Source organism: Crocuta crocuta, unplaced genomic scaffold, assembly GCF_008692635.1.
Source record: "Crocuta crocuta isolate KB4526 unplaced genomic scaffold, BGI_CrCroc_1.0 scaffold1471, whole genome shotgun sequence".
In the NCBI taxonomy this organism is placed as follows: Eukaryota; Metazoa; Chordata; class Mammalia; order Carnivora; family Hyaenidae; genus Crocuta; species Crocuta crocuta.
In genome coordinates, this window is record NW_027527547.1 from 180,117 (window position 1) to 200,743 (window position 20,627).

Genomic DNA, 20,627 nt, shown 5'->3' on the forward strand with positions numbered 1-20,627 from the left:
CAAGCGGGCTCTGTGCTGTCAGCTCAGAGCCAGACGTGGGGCTTGATCCCACGAACCGTGAGATCATGACCTGAACCAAACCAAGATTCTTAACCAACAGAGCCACCCAGACACCCCTCTGTGTTGTTAATTTTAGCCATTCTTATGGGTGTGAGGTGATATGTCATTGTAGTTTTGACTTGTATTTCCCTGAGTGATGTTGAGCATCTTTTCATGTGTCCACTGGTCCTCTATAGATCTCCTTTTGAAAAAAGCCTATTCATGTCTTCTGCCTATTTTTTAACTGGCTTATTTTTTGGGAGGAGGGGTGAGTTTTGAGAAGTTCTTTATAGACTTTGGATACTAGCCCTTTATCAGATAAGTCACCTGCAAACCTCCATTCTGGAGGTTGCCTTTTAGGCATAGGTTGCCTCAACAAAGCTAAAAGGCAACCTATAGAATGGGAGAAGATATTTGCAAGTAGCATATCTGATATAGAGCTAGTATCTAAAGTCTATGAAGAATTTCTCAAACTCAACACCCCAAAAACAACCCATTTAAGAAGTGGGCAGAAGACATGAATAGACACTTTTTCAAAGAAGATGACCATTTAGTTCTGTTGATTGTTACCTTCACCGTGCAAAAGCTTTTTACTTTGATGAAGTCCCTGTACATTTTTGCTTTTGTTTCCCTTGTCTCTGGAAATATATCTAGTAAGAAAGTCCTGTGGCTGATGTCAGAGGTGACTGCCTATGTCCTCCTCCAGGATTTTAATGGTTTTTTGTCTCACATTTAGGTCTTCCATCCATTTTGAATTCATTTTTGTGTATGGTGTGAGAAGGTGATCCAGTTTCATTCTTCTGCATGTTGCTGTCCAGGTTTCCCAGCACCATTTGTTGAAGAGACTGTCTTTTTCCTGTTGAATATTCTTGCCTCCTTTGTCAAAGATTAGTTGACCGTGTAGTTGTGGGTTCATTTCTGGGTTTTCTGTTCTGTTCCATCAATCTTTGTGTCTGTTTTTGTGCCAGTACCATACTATCGTAATCGCTGTTGCTTTGCAATAGAACTTGAAGTCCAAAATTATGATGCCTCTGAGAAGGACAAATATCATATGTTTGCACATATAGGAGGATTAGGAGGAACTTAACTGAGGAACAAGGGGGAGAAGAAGGGGGGAAATGGTGGGGGAAAGGGAGAGAGGCAAACCATGAGAGACTCTTGAATGCTGACAAAAACTGAGGACTGATGGATGTGGGGCGGGGAGGGATGGGCATGGAGGAGGGCACTTGTGGGGATGAGCACTGGGTGTTATGTGGAAACTAATTTGACAATAAACTATTTGTAAAAAAAATAAAAAAAAAAAAGGAATCTACTCCTGCAGTCAGTGTTGCACTATATGCTAACTAACTTGGATGTAAGTTTTTAAAAGAAATTTTTAAAAAAGTAAAAAAAAAAGAAAAAAATTATGATGCCTCTAGCTTTACTTTTCTTCTTCAAGATTGTTTTGGCTATTTGGGATCTTTTGTAGTTCCATGTAAATTTTAGGATTGTTTGTTGTAGCTCTGTGAAGGACTTTGGTGTTATTTTGATAGGGATTGCATTGAATGTATAGATTGCTTTGGGTGGTTTCAATATTTTAACACTATTTGTTCTTCCAATACATGAGCATGGAATGTTTTTCTATTTCTTTGTGTCTTTTTCATTTTCTTTCATAAGTGTTCTGTGGTTTTCAGAGTCCAGATCTTTTCCCTCTTCAGTTAGGTATCTTGTGGTTTTTGGTGCAGTTCTAAGTGGGGTCAATTGCCTGATTTCTCTTTCTGCAAGTTCATTATTGGTGTATAGAAGTGCAGCTGATTTCTGTACATTGATTTTGTATCCTGCGACTTTACTGAATTTGTTTATCAGTTCTAGCAGTTTTTTGGTAGAGTCTTGTGTTTTCTATATAGAGTATCATGTCATCTACAAATAGTGACAGTTTGGCTTCCTTCCTTGGCTGATTTGGATGTCTTTTATTTGTTTGTGTTGTTTGAGTGCTGTGGTTAGGACATTCAGTACTATGTTAAATAGCAGTGGTCAGAGTAGACATCCCTAGAGGAAAAGCTCTCGGTTTGTACCCATTGAGGATAACATTAGCTGTGGGTTTTTCATATACAGCTTTTATTATGTTGATGTATGTTTCCTCTAACTCTACTTTGTTGAGAGGATCATATGGTTCTTTTATTAATGTGATGTATCACGTTGATTGAGTTGTGAATATTGAGCCACCCTTGTAGCCCAGGAATAAATCCCACTTGATTGTGGTGAATGATTCTTTTATTGTATTGTTGGATTCAGTTTGCTGATATTTTATTGAGCATTTTTGCATCCATGTTTATCAGGGACATTGGCTTTTCATTCTCTTATTTAATGGAGTCTTTTTCTGATTTTGGATAAAATTTCAACTTTTAAATTAATTTATTATACAGATCTTCCTTGACTTATGATGAAGTTATATCCCAGTAAACCCAGCATAAGTTGAAACTATCCTAAGTTGAAAATGCATGTAGTACACCTAACTTGCTGAACATTATAGCTTAGTCTCACCTTGCTTCAACATGCACAGTGTTTATGTCAGTCTGTAGTTGGGTAAAATCATGTAACACAAAGCCTATTTTATAATGAGATGCTGAATATCTTATTTAATTTATTCAATGCTGTGCTGAAAGTGAAAGCCAGAATGGATGTATGGGTGCAAAATGGTTTTAAGTGTATCAGTTGTTCACCCTCCTGATGGCAGAGCTGACTGGGAGCCATGGGTGCCGCTGGCCCTGCTCAGCACCTTGAGAGTATCATCCCACACACCGCTAGCCCAGGAGAAGATACAAGTTCAAAGTACAGTTTCTAATGAAAGCGTAGGGCTTTCACAGCATCATTAAGTCCAAAAATCTTAAGTTGAACCATCGTAAGTCAGGTTCTGTCTCATTTAATAATAAAGAAGTTTGTATTTGTAATTTATAAATAAACCAATAGATATACATGGAGAGCGTTTGAACTTTTTTTATTTATGGGGTGTATAAACAAAAAAGATTTGAGAGCACACAGATTTAAGCTGTGAGAGTAACCCCTGAGGAAACCTATTTAATAAAAATAGAAGTGGCAAAGGTTAAGAAGATAGGTAGCTTGAATTATATTTTAATCCGTTCATTTGCATCAAAATAGCATTCTCTTGCAGTTTCTAAAACTAAATCGAATTTAGTATACGGGTACATTTTATTTAGATTTAAGAGGTCTTGGGCAAATGACGTCAATAACACAATGACTTCTATAATACAAGAAGAAATGAAAAACCATTAGCCACATGCACCTACTTAATTTCTATATTCTCGTTTTTCATATACCCTGTGCATTTGCATAAAATAACAGGAGAGTTCTCTAGAGCTGCATATTATTCCGATAGGACAAGATTGATAAAAAATCTTTCATTTTGATTTTTAAGAATACAGTTATATCAAGTTTTCAACAAAGAAAAGATCAATAATCCATTTCCCTCGAATTGTGGTTTCCAGGACCCCTGAGAGAAAATTTAGCAGAGAATCTGATCTGATTAAGCACGGTAACTGTTGGAATTCAAAACAATTTTTTGTTATTTGACTTTTAAATTCTCTTCTAGGTCTTTCGCCCTTATGCGAAGTACTGGCTCGGCCCCTTGCTGCAGCTGGTGGTTTCTGAAAACAACGGAGGAGAAGGAATTCACTACATGGTGGTCGAGATCGTGGTTACTGTTCTTTCATGGACAGGAATTGCTACTCCTGTGGTAAGAATGGATGCATCTTTTATGGAGTGCTGTGTCTGTCTCTTGCTGATATCATAAACAGAATTGGTGACAGATAGTCCAAGCTCCTCTTAATGACTTAAGAGTCATCATTTTTAACACGTCATATTGCTGTGGTGCTGCTGTACTAAATGGCTTCATACTGCTTAGCTCTGTTTTCTTAGGTGTCTGCTTTGATAATGCCTCTGACTTTGCTTTTAATTTTAAGCTATCAGGTGTTTTTTGTTTTGTTTATTGCTTTTACTTGCTAGGAGCTTGGAAACTAGATTAATGATTTATTAAAAATAAATGTGAAATAAATGTCAGTAGACCCTGAATATGAGGTCCCAAAAAATTCTGTTATAACTAAAGTCTATGGATGCTTTAGCGTTTGTTTGGCCAACTTACTTATTTCCCTAATATTGACATGGACCCATTACTAGTTGAGATTGCCCAAACAGTGGCCGCTGGGTGAATGATACTATGTTGTCGTGAGACAGTCTTGTGACTTCCACCAGTATAGATTTGTGTGTGCTGGAGCTTTGCCCATTCACATAAAAATGTTAGCACTAATAATGTACAAAAGTTTACATGTAATAATATTCTGAGCACATTCCTTACTAAACATAATATATGGACATAGACTTTTACATGTATTTATATCTGGATGTGCCTATCTTATTTCACAGTTAACCAGATTTATATTTCTTACTTTCAATGTGATAAAATCATTTTACTCTGCTTAATAACATGAAAAAAATTGAGTGTATTTAGTTTAACTTAGGAACCATTGGGAAAGATTGAGTTAAATGTCAGGTGCTTTGCTGAGTTTGAAAGAGCTGAACTGCTAGGTGTCAGAGTAGCTGCATAAAGCAACAGTGAGTCAAAGTGAGAATCAAGTGAAGCCTTTTATCACTTGTGGTAGAAGCAGGAGGCTAAAGCCCAAGGAAGCGGACTCACCTTGTCCATTTCCCCCATGGAACATTGCAGCTTTGTCTGGTCGAGGGTCAGGTGATTTAGCACAGATCTGGGGCTCATCTCACTGTTGAGGGACCCCTGAATTAAAGGCTCCAGCAGTTTTATGGGACCATGAAATCGGGAGGAGGGTGAAGGAGAAGGGATGGGAGTGCAAAAGCACTGGGGACTAAGTCAGGAGAAAAGTGTTTTTAAAGCAGCTCTTCCTCTCATAAGGAGCCCTCAGCAGAGATACCTGAAGAAGATAAAGAGAAATGAAGTGTGAACATGTGACAAGCATGACCAGTCTAGGGGGTGTGGAAGGTAGATGGTAAGGGTCTGACAGTAACTCCTTTTGAGATTGCAGAGCCCTGGCTGTATTCTGGCCTGCTGCAGGAGGACAGCTTGCCCATAAGGCCTGCCACGCAAGCCTTTGTCATTGCCTGTGGTTGTCCTTGAAAAATCACACATAGGTTTTACACCAGAAGCCTCAGTATAACGGCAGGTTTCTTTTATAAATGGACTGTTGGATTAAAAAATGCTTTCTTGGGGCGCCTGAGTGGCTTAGTTGGTTGAGCGTCCGACTTTCGCTTAGNCTTAAATACTGAGAACCAACTTAAGGTTGATGGGGGTGGGGGAGAAAGGAAAGTGGGTGATGGGCATGGAGGGGGACACTTGTTGGGATGAGTACTGGGTGTTTTATGGAAGCCAATTTGACAATAAATTGTATTTTAAAAATAATAATAAATAAATAATGCTTTTCCAGTATAGAATGCTGCATATTAACATAGAGTTTCTGTACCTTTTTAGGGGGTCCCTAAAGATGAAGTATTAGCAAATCGATTGCTTCATTTCCTAATGAAACATGTTTTTCATCAAAAAAGAGCTGTGTTTAGACATAACCTTGAAATTATAAAAACCCTTGTTGAATGCTGGAAGGATTGTTTATCTGTCCCTTACAGGTATAAATTTACTATATTTTGCAGTATTGTTTGGGCATTTTTAAAATGTAGCATGTTGTAAATGGTGATTACAGTGAAGTTTAATTACTTGAAATGATAGAAGAAGAAATATAACTTGAAATTGAATCATTCGTAGAGGTATAACAGTGCTACTAGTAAAATCACAGCCTCCAAAGTTTGATACCAGCAGCACTTCTGTGCAGTCATTGCCTCCTGGTGGCTCCTGTTCTATCTCCCAGTTCACCTCTGCCTTTTCTGGGACACCGGACATGTGCGGTGCACCCGGCCCTTCACTGTCCCAGGCCAGGGGTGAACTGTCGGACTGCACAGCCTGAGGCCAGCTATAACTTTCCAAAGGTTTCAGTATCAACTAACAGAGATTGGGGCAAGTAATTAGATCATAAGAAATACAGACTTGTGTGTGTTCCACAGCTAGAATAACTTGAATGTATACAAAGATAGTGTTAGCAAAAAGGGTATTAGACTTGGGGACAGATAAAGTATTTCTTACCCTGAAAATTAACCATAGAAAATTTTATATCTCTTGCTGTGCTTATTTTATTACATAATAATCTATACCTATCCTTTATGCTTATGTTTCAGGTTAATATTTGAAAAGTTTTCCAGTAAAGATCCTAATTCCAAAGACAATTCGGTAGGAATTCAATTATTAGGCATTATAATGGCCAATAACTTGCCCCCGTATGACCCAGAATGTGGCATAGAGAGCATAAAGTGAGTATTGAGGAGTCTTTGCTTTGCTTCTATTTTAGGTTAAAGCATATGTGAATTGGATTGATGCACTGGAGTATGGTCTAATTTTTTTTTTTTAATTTATTCATTTTGAGAGAGAGCACATGTGTGAGTGTGGGAGGGTCAAAGAGGTCAGGAGAGAGAGAGAATCCCAAACAGGGTCCAGGCTCTACTCTGTCAACACAGAGCCTGATGTGGGACTCAAACCCATGAACCAGGAGCCCAGTGTGGGACTTGAATCCACAAACCATGATATTATGACCTGAGCTGAAACCAAGAGTCTGACGCTTAACCAGCTGAGCCACACAGGGCCCCTAAGTTTTATAAATTTTAAGACATAGATCCATGTTAAAAATATTTGTCAGAATTTAGGAAGTTGGGCTTAGAGGTCATTTGGGAGAAGAAATATGTTAATGGAATGAATGAGGAAGTTAAGTCTTTCAGAATTGGTATATTTTTCCAAGGGTGTTTTATCAAATAAGAGGTGTGAGGTATTTTCTACAATCCCAGTTTCAGCGTTTGCCGCAAAAGCAACATGAGTTCTGTGGGACCATTCATGTCTGGGTCGTGGTGTGGAAGGGATGCCTGGACCCTGTGCTGCCCCACTGCTGTGCTTTCTGCCACAGCTACGGCCCTGCGCCCTCCATCAGGACCTCCTGTGGATGGGGGTGGATGCATCCTGACATCAGAGGGAGGGAGGGTGAGCACCAATGAGAGAGTCCTCTACTGTCATGGACTGGCACTTCATTGTCCTACTATTTGGGGAGGTTTGAAAAGTCAGCACTTGCATCATGGTTACTGTAGGTTTCAGTATGTCCCTTCCAAGCTTTGCCATTTCTTTGGAAGTGTCTCACTCCCATCTGGTCGGTCCTCCTGTGTTAGCTTCCTGCCACCAGGTCTTCCGTTTCACAAGCAGGTGACTCCATGAAGAGTCAATGAGAGATAGTTTACTTTTAGGTCAGTTGCTTGTTTTGAGCTTTGATTCCCTAGTGACAACTACATAGAGCTTCTCTGGAGCTGGAGGCCACGTCCTGGGCCTCCGGGGTCTGGGAGCTGCCTGTGCCCCCTGCTCGTGGTCTTGTCCTCCTCTTGTCACAGGCAAGAGGGTCAGCAAGTCACGATCTTGGCTGCTAGTAGCTTTTCTTTCACTGCAGTTTTTTTAAAAGGATCCAGCGTTGTGTTTTGCTTTGACTACAGCAGGTCCTGTGTGACTGAACTGTGGACTTTCACGTGCCTGCCTGGTCATGATGTCAGAGCCTTCAGTACATCTTCACAGATGTTTTCACACAAGTAATTTGGATCAAGTTTTAATAGTTTCTCAACTTGTGAGGAGCAAAGTTGTTATATTTTTATGTCAACAGAATGTGTTATTTGATGTATATTTTCTATATTTGTTGCAGGTACTTTCAAGCTTTGGTCAGTAATATGTCTTTTGTAAAATATAAAGAGGTGTATGCAGCGGCCGCAGAAGTCCTAGGACTTACGCTTCAATATGTTACCAAGAGAGAAAAGGTAAGTGTGTTAATGCAATTTTAAATAAATAGTGCTTTTTCAGTTTTGATGTACTCTGATACTTGTTACCTATATCCTCTGTACTGTAATAAATCAGAGTGGGCATTCTGCCTTTATTACTATTTTACTTTTTCCTAGTATATATAATGCTCGATTTTTTTTAAAAGAGGACATGGGATTTTTTAAAACACTTGAAAACTTGGTAAACCTTAAAGATTGGTAACTAACTTTTCATTGTTAAAGCCAGGACAGGAGTGTTTAACCAGCTTTCATTCCTTAGAAAGTAGTGTCAGGGTTTCTTTTGGAGAAAATTATTCTGGTAGATACTTGCTATAGTTAGGGGTAAGTAAACTAGTAAAATCCTCCACTTCCAATCTGGGACATAATATAGTTATCAGACAGGACAGGGCACTTTAGGGAGTCTTTCTCAGTCTTCGGAGCTCTGTCGACTTTTCCAGGATTGTTAGAAGAACCTAATGAATCTTTGACTGCAGTATATATTCAGAGTACTACAGTTCTCCATAAAGTATATTATTGAAGGTGTATGTAAGTTATATGTTCTAACCTACTTGAAAGTAGGGTAGTGGGATGATGCTTACTGCTGTACCGCTGTCCCCCTGTGCTTGACAAGTGAGGGGCTGTGTGCTTTGGAGCCTCCTAAACTGTTGTCACTCATTGTGATAAGCCGTTCTTGTCAGGTCTCACTGCAGTATGTCCAGGATGACACAGTTGATCATTCCTCCTGATTCCCTTCATTACTGCTTCAGGATCCTCTCTGGGCTCTCTTCCTACCCCCTGGCAGTTTCCTCTCCCTTCCTTGGCTCCATGTTTCCTGGCTACCTCTCCAGCTCTGATGTTGGTCCTCTTCCTCCTTACTCCCCTGCCCTCCATCCAGCCTCCTAGGTTGTTTGTTTTTTGGGTGTGGAGTTTGGTGAGTTCCTTATAGATTTTGGATATTAACCCTTTATCTGATATGTCATTTGCAACTCTCTTTTCCCATTCCGTTGGTTGCCTATTAGTTTTGTGGGTTGTTTCCTTTGCCGTGCAGAAGCTTTTAATCTTGATGAGGTCCCAGTCGTTTATTTTTGCTCTTGATTCCCTTGCTTTTGGGGATGTGTCAAGTAAGAAGTTGCTGCGGTGGAGGTCAAGGAGGTTGTTTCCTGCATTCTCCTCCAGGGTGTTGATAGTTTCCTGTCTCACGTTCAGGTCCTTTATCCATTTTGAGTTTATTTTTGTGTACGGTGTGAGAAAATGATCCAGTTTCATTCTTCTGCATGTTGCTGTCCAGTTCTCCCAACACCATCTGTTAAAAAGCCAGCCTCCTGGCTTTGAATACTGCCTATGTGTTCATGATTCCCAACTCTCTGGATCTCTAGTCCACATCCCCTCCTGAAAGAAAAGGTGGAGAGTGGAGAGTGGGCTACTTTAACTGTCTGGCTGGATGAGGATTAAAGAGTTAGGGAGATTGGGAGGTCGTGAGGGCCCCCAGAGTACCCCAACACTGTGTATTGGGCCCCTGCCCATTTTGACAATTAGGTGTCTATTTGGGTTTAAAAGAAAATTAAGTGAAGGGAAATAGACCCACTTGGGGAAGTCAGCCTCCACTTATAATTTATTTTAGGGATTACCAGCTATTTTTGTAAAATATTTTTTTTTGAGAGTGTGCACATGAGTGTGCAAATGGGGAGGGACAGAGAGAANTAATTTTAAATTCAGAGGGTCTCCTGAGTGACTCATTTGGTTGAGTGTCTGACTTCAGCTCAGGTCATGATCTCATGGTTTAGTTCCTGAGTTCAAGCCCTGCGTTAGGCTCTGTGCTGACATCCCAGAGCCTGGAGCTGCTTTGGATTCTGTGTCTCCCTCTCTCTCTGCCCATCCCCCACACATGCTCTGTCTCTCAAAAATAAGTAAATGTTAAAAAAATTCTTTTTAATTTTAAATTCAGAATAGCCTTATTTTTACATGATTCTAATATCCCTAGATGTTGGATTTCAATTTACATGATATGCTAACTATTCAGCACAGATGGAGCAAATTACAGTAGATCCCAAGTTTAATCTCTCTTCACTTAAATTTCAAGTTAGTAGTGATGATAAACACTTTTGTTTTACATAGTTCTTTTCTGAATATAAAATGGTATTAAGTGTAGAAATTAGAGGAACAGAGAGAAATATAAAGAAGTTGGTGAGAGTCACTCATACTCCAACCGCTGAATTGCTCTTGGCACCTTGAGACATAGTCTCCAGTCGGTGGTGGTATATATGTGCATGTAGTTGTCTTCTGCTGGTTACCCATAGTATAATTTGGATTATGTATGTTGTTCGGTTATATGTGTTGGGTACCTATTGGCTGCCTCTGGGCTCTGGAGGTGCAGCCAGGAACAGGCCAGGCCAAGACCCCTTCTCAGGAAGCTAGCATTTGATGAGGAGGGGCAGACAACACACCATCAAATCTCTCGTCATAGATGGTAGTATGTGATGAAGACAAAACAGGCTATAGGGAGATAGACAGTGGTGGAAGTGGCTTCTTAGATAAAGTTGTTGCCTGAAAATTTTGGTTTGTGTAAATATTTAACCAGGGATGTGAACACTGGCATCCTAAAATGTATTTACACAGTGTTCAGTCACTGATTTTAGTTCAGCTTCTCAAATGACTTGTTAGTATATTTTGGGTGTGAAAAGGAAGTGCCAGTCTTTAGCAGCCTGCTATGTGATGAGAGCTGGACACCATCAGTGGTGGCAGCAAGAGCCATTGTGGCTGTGGTCTGGGCTTCCTGAGCTCACAGTCCAGAGCCTGCGTCCAGTGGTTAGTGTACACCCTCCTGGCACTGTACCTGGTGAGCACCTGTACCTTGTAGGTGATAGCACTGAATGCCTTCTGTGGGTTCAATTAACTAAGACAAGCCTGTTTTCAGTAACTAAGTTTCCACATTTGTGTATTTGAAAAGAAACTTAATTTTTCAGATACTGGGAGATTTGGTTTATGAACTGATTGTAAAACAGTTGAAGCAGCATCAGAATACGATGGAGGACAAATTTATCGTGTGCTTGAACAAAGCTGTGAAGAACTTCCCTCCGCTTGCCGATAGGTAGGATATTAGTCCTGGTAGACGTCCTGTTGTAGGGGAGGATCCAGGACTGCCCCTCACTCATTGGCCGTGTCCACTGGTTAGGTTCATGAACACTGTATTCTTTCTGCTGCCGAAATTTCATGGAGTGATGAAGACCCTGTGTCTGGAGGTGGTGCTGTGTTGTGCGGAGGAAATAACAGATCTCTACTTACAGTTAAAGAGCAAGGATTTCATTCAACTCATGAGACATAGGTGAGTGTAAAGCCAGCCTTGTGTTCTCAGATGCAGCTGGCTTATAAAATTTTGGTTTGTTCAACTGTCTTCTTCAACTCAGAAAGAACTTGTAGGTTTTCATAAAATATGTATTAGTTACATACACGACTGTGTATGTGTGTACATCTCAAGATAGATAAACTTAAAATATGCTATTTGTTACATTTTAATCAGAATTAAAAGTGATGGGGCCTGACCCTCCTGCCTTCTCTAACCTGGCACCTTGGGGAAGCCACGTCTCAAGTGTTAACTAAGGCTCTTTTCAAATTTAAAATGCATGGTTTTGAGTGTACCATTTTTTTTCCAGCTAGGAGGCTTCCATTATTGGTTAAAATTGTTTATTTTCAAAATCACATTATACTATTAATTTTTTTAAAGTTTATTCATCCATTTTGAGAGAATAAGGGAAAGGTAGAGAGGGAGAGAGAGAATCCCAGGCAAGTTCTGGACTGTCAGCACAGAGCCTGATGTGGGGCTCTGTGGGGCTTGAACCCACGAACTTGAGATCAGGACCTGAGCCAAAATCAAGAGTTGGACGCTCAACCGACTGAGCCACGCAGGCACCCCCACATTATACTATTAAAATAAGTACTAAAAGAGATGCTGTTACTGACTTACAATATTTTTATTTCTCTGCACTGTTTTCCAGTCTTGCCTGTGTACGTATTTTTTTACATAGGGATAAATTATTGATAAATGTATCATGTGCCAGTAACAATATATGTTATGGCATTGTTGTATCCTTCCTTAGACATTTACTGATTTTCAACTGCATGTAAAGCATTAAGCTGGGTGCTATAAGGAGGAAAAGATACATAAAATTAGGAAATAGACGTGCATCTTACTAGGAGCTCAGACTACCCTTAACTCGTTGTATGACCTGCCAGGTGGCCTGACTAGAACTTGAAATCATTGTTTTAAAATCATGAAATTCTTTAGATCTAGTTTATTTTGTTTGACATTTCCGGGTTTTTAAAAAATGAACTTTTATTTTGGAATGACTTAATATTTACAGAAAAGTTAAAGACAACACACAAGATTCCCACATACCCTTAGCACACTTTTTCCATGTCACATAATTGATATATTTGTCAAAACTAAGAAATTAACATTAGTACATTACAGTTTACTAAACCAGACTTTATTTGGATTTTATCAATTTTCCCACTAATGTCCTTTTTCTATTCTAGAATCCAGTCCAAGACACCACGTTGAAGTAATCTGTTTATTTTTAATACTCTAGCTCATGATAAGTTTTTAGGATGTAATTTATTTTTTTTGTAACAAATGTTGAAAAACAGAACAGCACAAAATAGAAAAAGTTACCTGTCATTTCTGAAAGTATAATAAAAATTGTTAAATTTGTGTGTTTTTAAAACCCTCTCTTACTGTAGAGATGATGAAAGACAGAAAGTGTGTTTGGACATAATTTATAAGATGATGGCAAAATTGAAACCAATAGAACTCCGAGAACTTCTGGATCCTGTGGTAGAATTCATTTCTCATCCTTCTCCAGTGTGTAGGGAACAGATGTATAATATTCTTATGTGGGTTCATGACAATTACCGGTAAGCTCTACATTAACATTTTATGTTATTTTTTCTAGGGAGCATTTGGGTGCCTGTAGCAATCTGGAGAAGATTATAATAAATAACAAAACATTCAAACATTTTGAAACATGATTACTAATTAAAACAAGTTTATCTTAGTATATGGACATGTATCCTTATTTTAATTCATTTCATGTATTTGTGGGAAATATTCAGAGTGTGCAGTTGTTGGTTGAGTTCATAGTGTAATTTGTTTTTATAGTTTTCCCTTTAAGACCTGAGAAAATTAAGGAAATGAACTCTGTGAGATGTCTTCATCCCACGGACTGCCACCACACCACTTCCTGTGGGGTTCGGGCCCGTCCTGGGACCTCTCAGCATTCCTAGGGAAGCTCTGCAGCGCCCCTCCCTTGGCCCACCCACTCTGCCCATGCGTGTGAGCCCTGTCACACTGCACGGGGGGTGATGACAGTCACTTGGATGGGCCTTCAGAAGCACCAGAGGAAGGTTCAGGGTACATCTGTATTAGGGTGGGTTCTGCTGTGACTTGGGAAGTTAAAGTTCCATGGGAAAAGTCACATTCTTTTAATTTAATCTGGATGGGGTTGAACAAAAGTGATAGAAGACAATATCAGTGTTTTGTCATTTTGTTATTTTTCTCAGAGATCCAGAAAGTCAAGCTGATGAGGACTCCCGGGAAATATTTAAGTTGGCAAAAGATGTGTTGATTCAAGGGTTGATCGATGAGAACGTTGGGCTTCAGTATGTACTCCTTGAATAATAAGGCCAAGACAAATAAATTTAGGGATATTTCTTTCTAGACTAGCATTGAGTATTTGTCAGCGGTTTTAGAATTATATTTATAGTATTAGCATTTTCTCTGCTTTCTGCATTCATAATGTTTAATGAAAATGTATTAATGTTCTAATCACATTAAGACTTAAAAATTCTGACGAGATTTTGATAAAAAATTCTTGAGAAAGTGTGGATAAAGCTCTCTGCTCATGCAGTGAATTAAAGTGCTTCAAAATAAAAAAATCTGTAATGACGATTTTTATGTTTCTCATTTAACTCAAATAGTTGAGATCATACTATCCATATTAATATTGAAAGAAATGTTTGAAACTCTAGAAGTAGGAGGAAACTATAATCATTGTATAGAGAAATATAAGTGATGATTGTTTTCCTCTAAAATGTCTACTGTAAGTTTTATGAATGTTTTATCAAGTACTGGTTATAAAAGAAGGGGCATAAACTTTTTTTTTTTTTCTAGGATAAAGAGAGAGAGAGACAGCGTGAGCAGGGGAGGGTCAGAGAGAGAGGGAGTCACAGACTGAAACAGGCTCCAGGCTCTGAGCTGGCAGTCAGCACAGAGCTCGACGTGGGGCTCGAACCCACGAACCGCGAGATCATGACCTAAGCGAAAGTCGGACGCTTAACCGACTAAGCCACCCAGGCGCCCCAGGGCATAAACTTTTTGTATGATTCTATATATCAGTTAATTTTCCATTCTGCCACAGTCCTAAACTCATTTTTGCTTTTCAAATTGCATTTGGATTTCACAAGCATTCATAAATTTTAAAGCCTAACCTGACTTTTACCTAGTTTAAGTTTTGAATATTTTATGGCACTAATTTTTGGAGTGAATTGTTTTAGCAAGGCAGTGAAGGTTTTTATATAATTTCTTAAGGTGTTTTCTCAGCTTCAAAATAGTTAATATTATATACTCGTCATTGAAAACGTCCCAGATAATAGAGATGAGAATAAAATCATCCAGTTTTTCACCTCTTGTTATATATGCTGAAGTTTTGGAATATTCCCTTCCTTTAGTGCATATTATTGTTCACAACTCATATTATACTCTTGATACAATTTTGAATGTGGTTTTCCTCATGTTAAAGTTTATAGAGATGAAAAACTGTCTTCTCCACATGACATCATGTGTAGGGCATTCTTTCTCATTACCAATATCTGAGAAATCTCTCCTCTCCGCTTTTCAGATTAATTATTCGAAATTTCTGGAGCCATGAAACTAGATTACCTTCAAATACCTTGGACCGATTATTGGCACTAAATTCCTTATATTCTCCAAAGATAGAAGTGCACTTTTTAAGTTTGGCAACAGATTTTCTGCTTGAAATGACCAGCATGAGCCCTGATTATTCAAACCCTGTGTTTGAGCATCCTCTGTCAGAATGTGAATTTCAGGTGAAGTACTTATCTCTATAATAATAAATATTATAAGCTTTTCCTATCTGTTAGTCAGCAAACATTTTCCAATAGAGTTAAACTGGCTATCTTTCTTTTATTGACATACACTGACATATTAGTTTCAGGGGTACAACATACTGAGTTAATATTGGTGTGTACTTTGGAGTGATCACCACAATAAGCTGGCTGCATCCATCACCATGGAATTACAGATTTTGTTTCCTTGTGATGAAAACTTCTAACATCCTCTCTTTTAGCAACTTTCAAATATACAATACATTGTTGTTATTATTAATTACATTATTATAACTGCACCTTATATCCCCATGACTTGTTTTTTAACTGGAAGTCTGTACCTTTTGGCTCCCTTCCCCCATGTCCCCTTCCCCCATCGCCTGTCTCTGGCAGTCCCCAGTCTGTTCTCTATATGTATCAGTTCAGGCTTTTTGTTCTGTTGTTGTTGGTTTTTGGATTCCACATGTACGTGAGATTCATGTGGTATTCATCTTTTTTTGTCTGATGTATTTTACTTCATATAATGCCCTCAGGGTCCATCCATGTGTCACAGATAGCAAAATTTCTTTCCTTTTTATGGCTCAATAATATTCCATCATGCGTGTGTGTGTGTGTGTACACACACACACACATATATGTACACAAACATACACGTCACATCTTTATCCATTCATCCATTGATGGACCACAAAGTTTGCTTCCATGTCTTGTTTATTACTAAGAATGCTGCCCCACACAAAGAGATGTGTATATCTTTTCAAGTTAGTGTTTTGTTTTCTTTTGATAAATACCCAGGAGAAGAACAGTTGGATCATGGTATTTCTATTTTTAATTTTTTGAGGACTTCTGTACTGTTTTCCATAGTGGTTGCACCAATTTACATCCCTACCAGCAGTGATGAGGAGTCCCTCTTCTCCACACCCTTGCCAATACTTGTTATCCCCTGTGTTTTTGGTTGTAGCCATCCTGACAGATGTGAGATGATGACTCATTGGGTTTTGATTTGTGTCTCCCTGGTGATTAGTGATACTGGACTTCATAGTTTACTTGGAATACTTTACTTGGAATACTACTTAGTTTACTTGGAACACTTTACTTGGAATACTACTTGGTTTACTTGGAATGTTTATGAAAGGACACATTCCTTTCTGAAACACTTCTATTTGCTTCAGCCTCCTCTGCTCACACTGTCTTCATATGCTCACACTTGTCCCCCTTTCAGCATCCACTTAGATTTTCCTTTCTCCATAAGGCCATCCTCCTTCCCCTTCAGTCCCCCCAAATGTTCGGTAGATGCCAATTTCGCGCTTTCTTCAGGTGCCTTAACAACGTAGTAACAGTTGTTGCCACTTCGTGTCTGCCGAGCCGGGCAGCGAAGCCTGACTCTTCAGCTTGTTGCAGCCATGGTGCCATTACTGAGCGTGGCATTAAGCCATTTAATGCAGAATGTAAAGGAGGAGAAAAATGCTTTTCCTCCCCCAGTACTAATTAGTATATTCTAATTGACAAATAATTTAGTTAAAATTTTTAAATTTGAAAAGGTTCTTCTTCAGCTGTTCCCACACAGATACATGAAATTATAGTACCTATCTGCTGATCGCACCATTGGCTTTTAAATAAAGTTATCTCAGTGTTGCTAAAGAAGGAGGATTATTTCATCTGCAACTCTCTTCCATGCAGGAATACACCATTGATTCTGACTGGCGTTTCCGGAGCACTGTTCTCACTCCGATGTTTATTGAGACTCAGGCCACCCAAAGTGCTCTCCAGACCCGGACCCAGGAGGGATCCCTCCCAGTTCAAGGAGTGATGGCTAAGCAGATACGGGCCACCCAGCAGCAGTATGACTTCACACCTACACAAACCGCAGGTAACTGTCATCCTGAACACCTGCCTGCTTTGCTTCGGGCAGTGTAATCTGTGGAAGCAGCCTTCACTGTAGGAACCGTGACTGTTGGAGAAGTGAAGCAGTAAGAGCCCAGAGAAGCCAGGTCAGTCCAAGGAGGAAAGGATTGACGTTCCTAGAAGTGTCAAATTCTTAGAGTTAGAAAGTAGAAGGGGCCCTCTAGGGTCTGGGAGAGAGGCAATAGGGAGCTAGTGTTTAAAGAATATGGAGTTTTAGGGCCTCTGGGTGGCTCAGTCAGTTGAGTGTCCAGCCCTTGATTTTGGCTGAGGTTCATGGTTGTGAGATCGAGCCCTGTGTCGGCCTCCACGCTGAGCATGGGGCATGCTTACAACTCTCTCCCTCTCCTCTGTATTTCCCTCATGCAGGCTAGTGAGTGCGCACATGTGCATGCATGCCTCCCCCTTTCTCGCTCTCTCTCTCAAAAAAAAAAAAAAAAGGGTATAAAGTTTCTGTTTGAGAAGGTGGAAATGCTCTGGAGGTAAATTGTGGAGACGGTTGCCAGACTGTGAATATACTTGATGCCATAGAACTGTACACTTAAAAATGGTTAAAATAGTTAATTTGGTGTTCTCTAAATTTTACCCCAATAAAAACAGTTGAAAAAGATTAGTTTTGACTGGAAAAAAAGCTACAGTACATTTATGGTTTGTTTTGGTTTTGTCCAGAAGAGTCTGCTTAATGCAACAAATTTAAAATCCTTTATCTCAAAAGCAAAGTACTGAGGAGCTAAACCAAAATCATTTACTATGTTCATAGTTAGTAAACTTTTCTTTTTTAGATTGTTTACCTGTTTCCTTTGATCAGCAAAGTACAAGTTGTAGAGTAAAATACCTAAATCATTTAATATAAACATTTTGAACATTTTTCCTTTATATAAATTTTTTCATGTTCTGTTAGTTCTAGAAGTAGGATTGATTTGAATAATTACCATGGATATTTTATGATACTGGTATCAGAAGTCATGGATCTTAGTACCAGTAAGTACTTAGTACTTAGTAACAGGTGAAAAATTTACTGCTTGAAGGGGCGGGTGGGGTATTTTCCTGCTTCACAGATTGAGGGCAGTGAGGCTCAGACACCTGAGCTGCCTCATCGTCACCAGTGAACAGATAGAACTTCTGCCCAGTGTCCCTACTCTGACGTGCTATCTCCCTGGAGGAGCTGTCCGGGTCCCTAGAGGGTGAGCACGTGGAGGCTCCAGGTGTCGTCCCCAGGATGATGCACCCTGGTGTCATGCAGTGCGGCTGGTGGCTGGCACTGCTCCAGGTGCGGCGCCAGTGCGGTCTGGGCACGCAGTGACATGCTCCGGCCATCCTGTTTGCAGACGGCAGAAGCTCCTTTAATTGGCTGACCGGGAGCAGTATTGACCCGCTGATGGATTATACGGTCTCTTCCTCGGATTCCTCATCTTCCTACTTGCTGTTTGCCCACAAGAAGAGTGAGAGGTCACAGAGATCACCCTTGAAGTTTGTGGGGCCAGATTTTGGGAAAAAAAGGCTGGGCCTTCCAGGGGATGAGGTGGATAACAAGACAAAAGGTAAAGTAAGCTTGATGAAATGTATGTTAAATAATTTAATGTGGAGACTTAGGTAAAGAAAGTACATTTCTGACTGCATTCACATTTCCTTGTGACCTGTAAATAAAACCATTAAAATTTAATTCAGAGGTGATCTGGCTGGCTCACCGAGTAGAGCTTGTGACTCTTAATAATGGTGTTGTGAGTTTGAGCCTCACGTTGGGTGTGGAGTTTACTTAAAAAAATAATAAAAGTAATAATAAAATTTAATTCAATATATGTTGGGGCATTTGCCATGTGAGGAATATTTGAAGTTCATAAAGTATGGTGGGGGCACCTGGGTGGCTCAGTCGGTAAAGTATCAGACTCTTGATCTCACTGTTGTGAGATCGAACCCTACTTTGGGCTCTGCACAGACAGTAAGGAGATTGCTTGGGATTCTGTTTCTCCCTCTCTTTTGCTGCCCCTCCCCTGCTCACACACTCTCTCAAAATAAATAAATAAACTTAAGAAAATTTTTAAAAGTGGTGAATAATCCTTGTTGTGATACTATTTATTATCATTGAAACTTAAAAATTTGAAATTGTAACCTAATTAAATATCATCATTTTCAACCAAATTTTGTTTAATTTTTCATTTCAGTTTCTTTTAATTATTTGTATTAGAGTAAGACATGTATGTAGTTTATAAAGAGTCAAACCCTTTTCCAAAGCTTGTTAGAAGAAATAGTAACCCATTTACTCCTGAAATCATTATCGTGCTATGTGCTAACTAACTTGGATGGAAATTTTAAAATAAGTTAATAAATTAATTAAAAAAGAAGAAATAGTAACCCTCCATACCCATTTCCCCAATTCCAGACACAACCACTTACATCCATCCATGTCTCCAAACGGTACTGGTATATTACCACCCTGCCTCTTTTTCCCTTCCAGTATTAGTCATTCTTTTCTAGCTTGCAGTATGGACATTGAGGATTTGGCCCCAGCTTGTCCTTTACCCCCACCCACCACACACATACTCACAATGACTCCTGTGCTTTCATCCTCCAGCCTTATGTCTTAGTCTTGGTTTCTTCAGTCCTCTTCCTCTTATTTTGACTACATAAATATTATTTGTGTTCAAGCCATAGTGGTACTGTGATTATTTTTCTTTTCTCGTACAAAATTTTTTCTGGGCATCAATAATTATCTTAGCTTAAATTTCTACATATTTATCACTTGATTCCCTTTGAGTTATCTTTTATGTGTCCCAACATATAAATGTTTTATCTTAAAAAAAAATCTTTCTTGCTGCTTTTGAGGCCCCCTGTTCAGCTGCTTGCTCTTGGAGTCTGTTCAGCCATGGTCTGAAGATTGCCTCCTCATCCTGAGGGTCTCTTCATGTCTCCTGGATCTGTCTCTTCTTCCTTGGTTTGTTCCTTCTTTTTGGTGGATCACCACCTCAAGTAGCTTTCTGAGAAAAAAGGGTCATGTTTCATAAGCTTTTAGGTTTTCTTTTTTAAGTTTACTTATTTATTTTGAGAGAGACAGACCTGGATAGCAGACCTTCTGGATTATCCTGGAGAGAGTGTGAGCAGGGCAGGGACAAGAGAGAGGGAGGACTCCGTGCTGTCAGCACAGAGCCTGACATGGGGCTTGCACTCACTAAACTATGAGACCATGACCTGAGTCAAAGTCAAGAGTCAGACGCTCAACCAGGTGCCCCAATAAGCTGATTTTGATGCCGTGATGCCAGACGCTGCTTTTGATCACACTCCCACCTGCTGGGTAATTTAGCCATAGAATTCTGAGTGTGAACGTTTAAACAGGATTTCCTAGTCCCCAGAGCTGAGTTGGGAAACCTGGAGGCCTTCTTTGTGTTGATGCTTTGTAAGAATTGTATCTTTCCTCTGCACGAGATCTTAGAATCCTCTGTTTTAAACCAGTTTTAGGAAATTTCACAAAAGTGTCGCATGCAGGTCTGTTTCAGTCCATTTTTCTGGGCACAAGGAGGGCCTTTTCACATTGCTAACTCGTTTTCCAGTCTTGGAATATTTTTTTTCTTGGATAATTTTGTTGATGATTTCCTCATCCCAGTTTTTATATTTGGAATCCTGTTGCTTGGATAGCAGACCTTCTGGATTATCCTGGTAAT

General features: G+C 39.5%; 1 protein-coding gene across 1 annotated transcript in view; it reads left to right on the forward strand.

The window, feature by feature from the left end:
- PRKDC (protein kinase, DNA-activated, catalytic subunit) overlaps window positions 1-20,627 on the forward strand; it is a 187,967-nt gene that overhangs the window by 102,471 nt on the left and 64,869 nt on the right. The window contains exons 49-59 of the mRNA XM_077765911.1: window positions 3,629-3,772; window positions 5,534-5,685; window positions 6,289-6,420; window positions 7,839-7,950; window positions 10,914-11,038; window positions 11,123-11,272; window positions 12,688-12,861; window positions 13,507-13,605; window positions 14,844-15,051; window positions 16,750-16,939; window positions 18,300-18,512. Of these exons, the coding sequence (XP_077622037.1) occupies window positions 3,629-3,772; window positions 5,534-5,685; window positions 6,289-6,420; window positions 7,839-7,950; window positions 10,914-11,038; window positions 11,123-11,272; window positions 12,688-12,861; window positions 13,507-13,605; window positions 14,844-15,051; window positions 16,750-16,939; window positions 18,300-18,512 (1,699 nt within the window). The remainder of the gene's footprint in view (window positions 1-3,628; window positions 3,773-5,533; window positions 5,686-6,288; window positions 6,421-7,838; window positions 7,951-10,913; window positions 11,039-11,122; window positions 11,273-12,687; window positions 12,862-13,506; window positions 13,606-14,843; window positions 15,052-16,749; window positions 16,940-18,299; window positions 18,513-20,627) is intronic.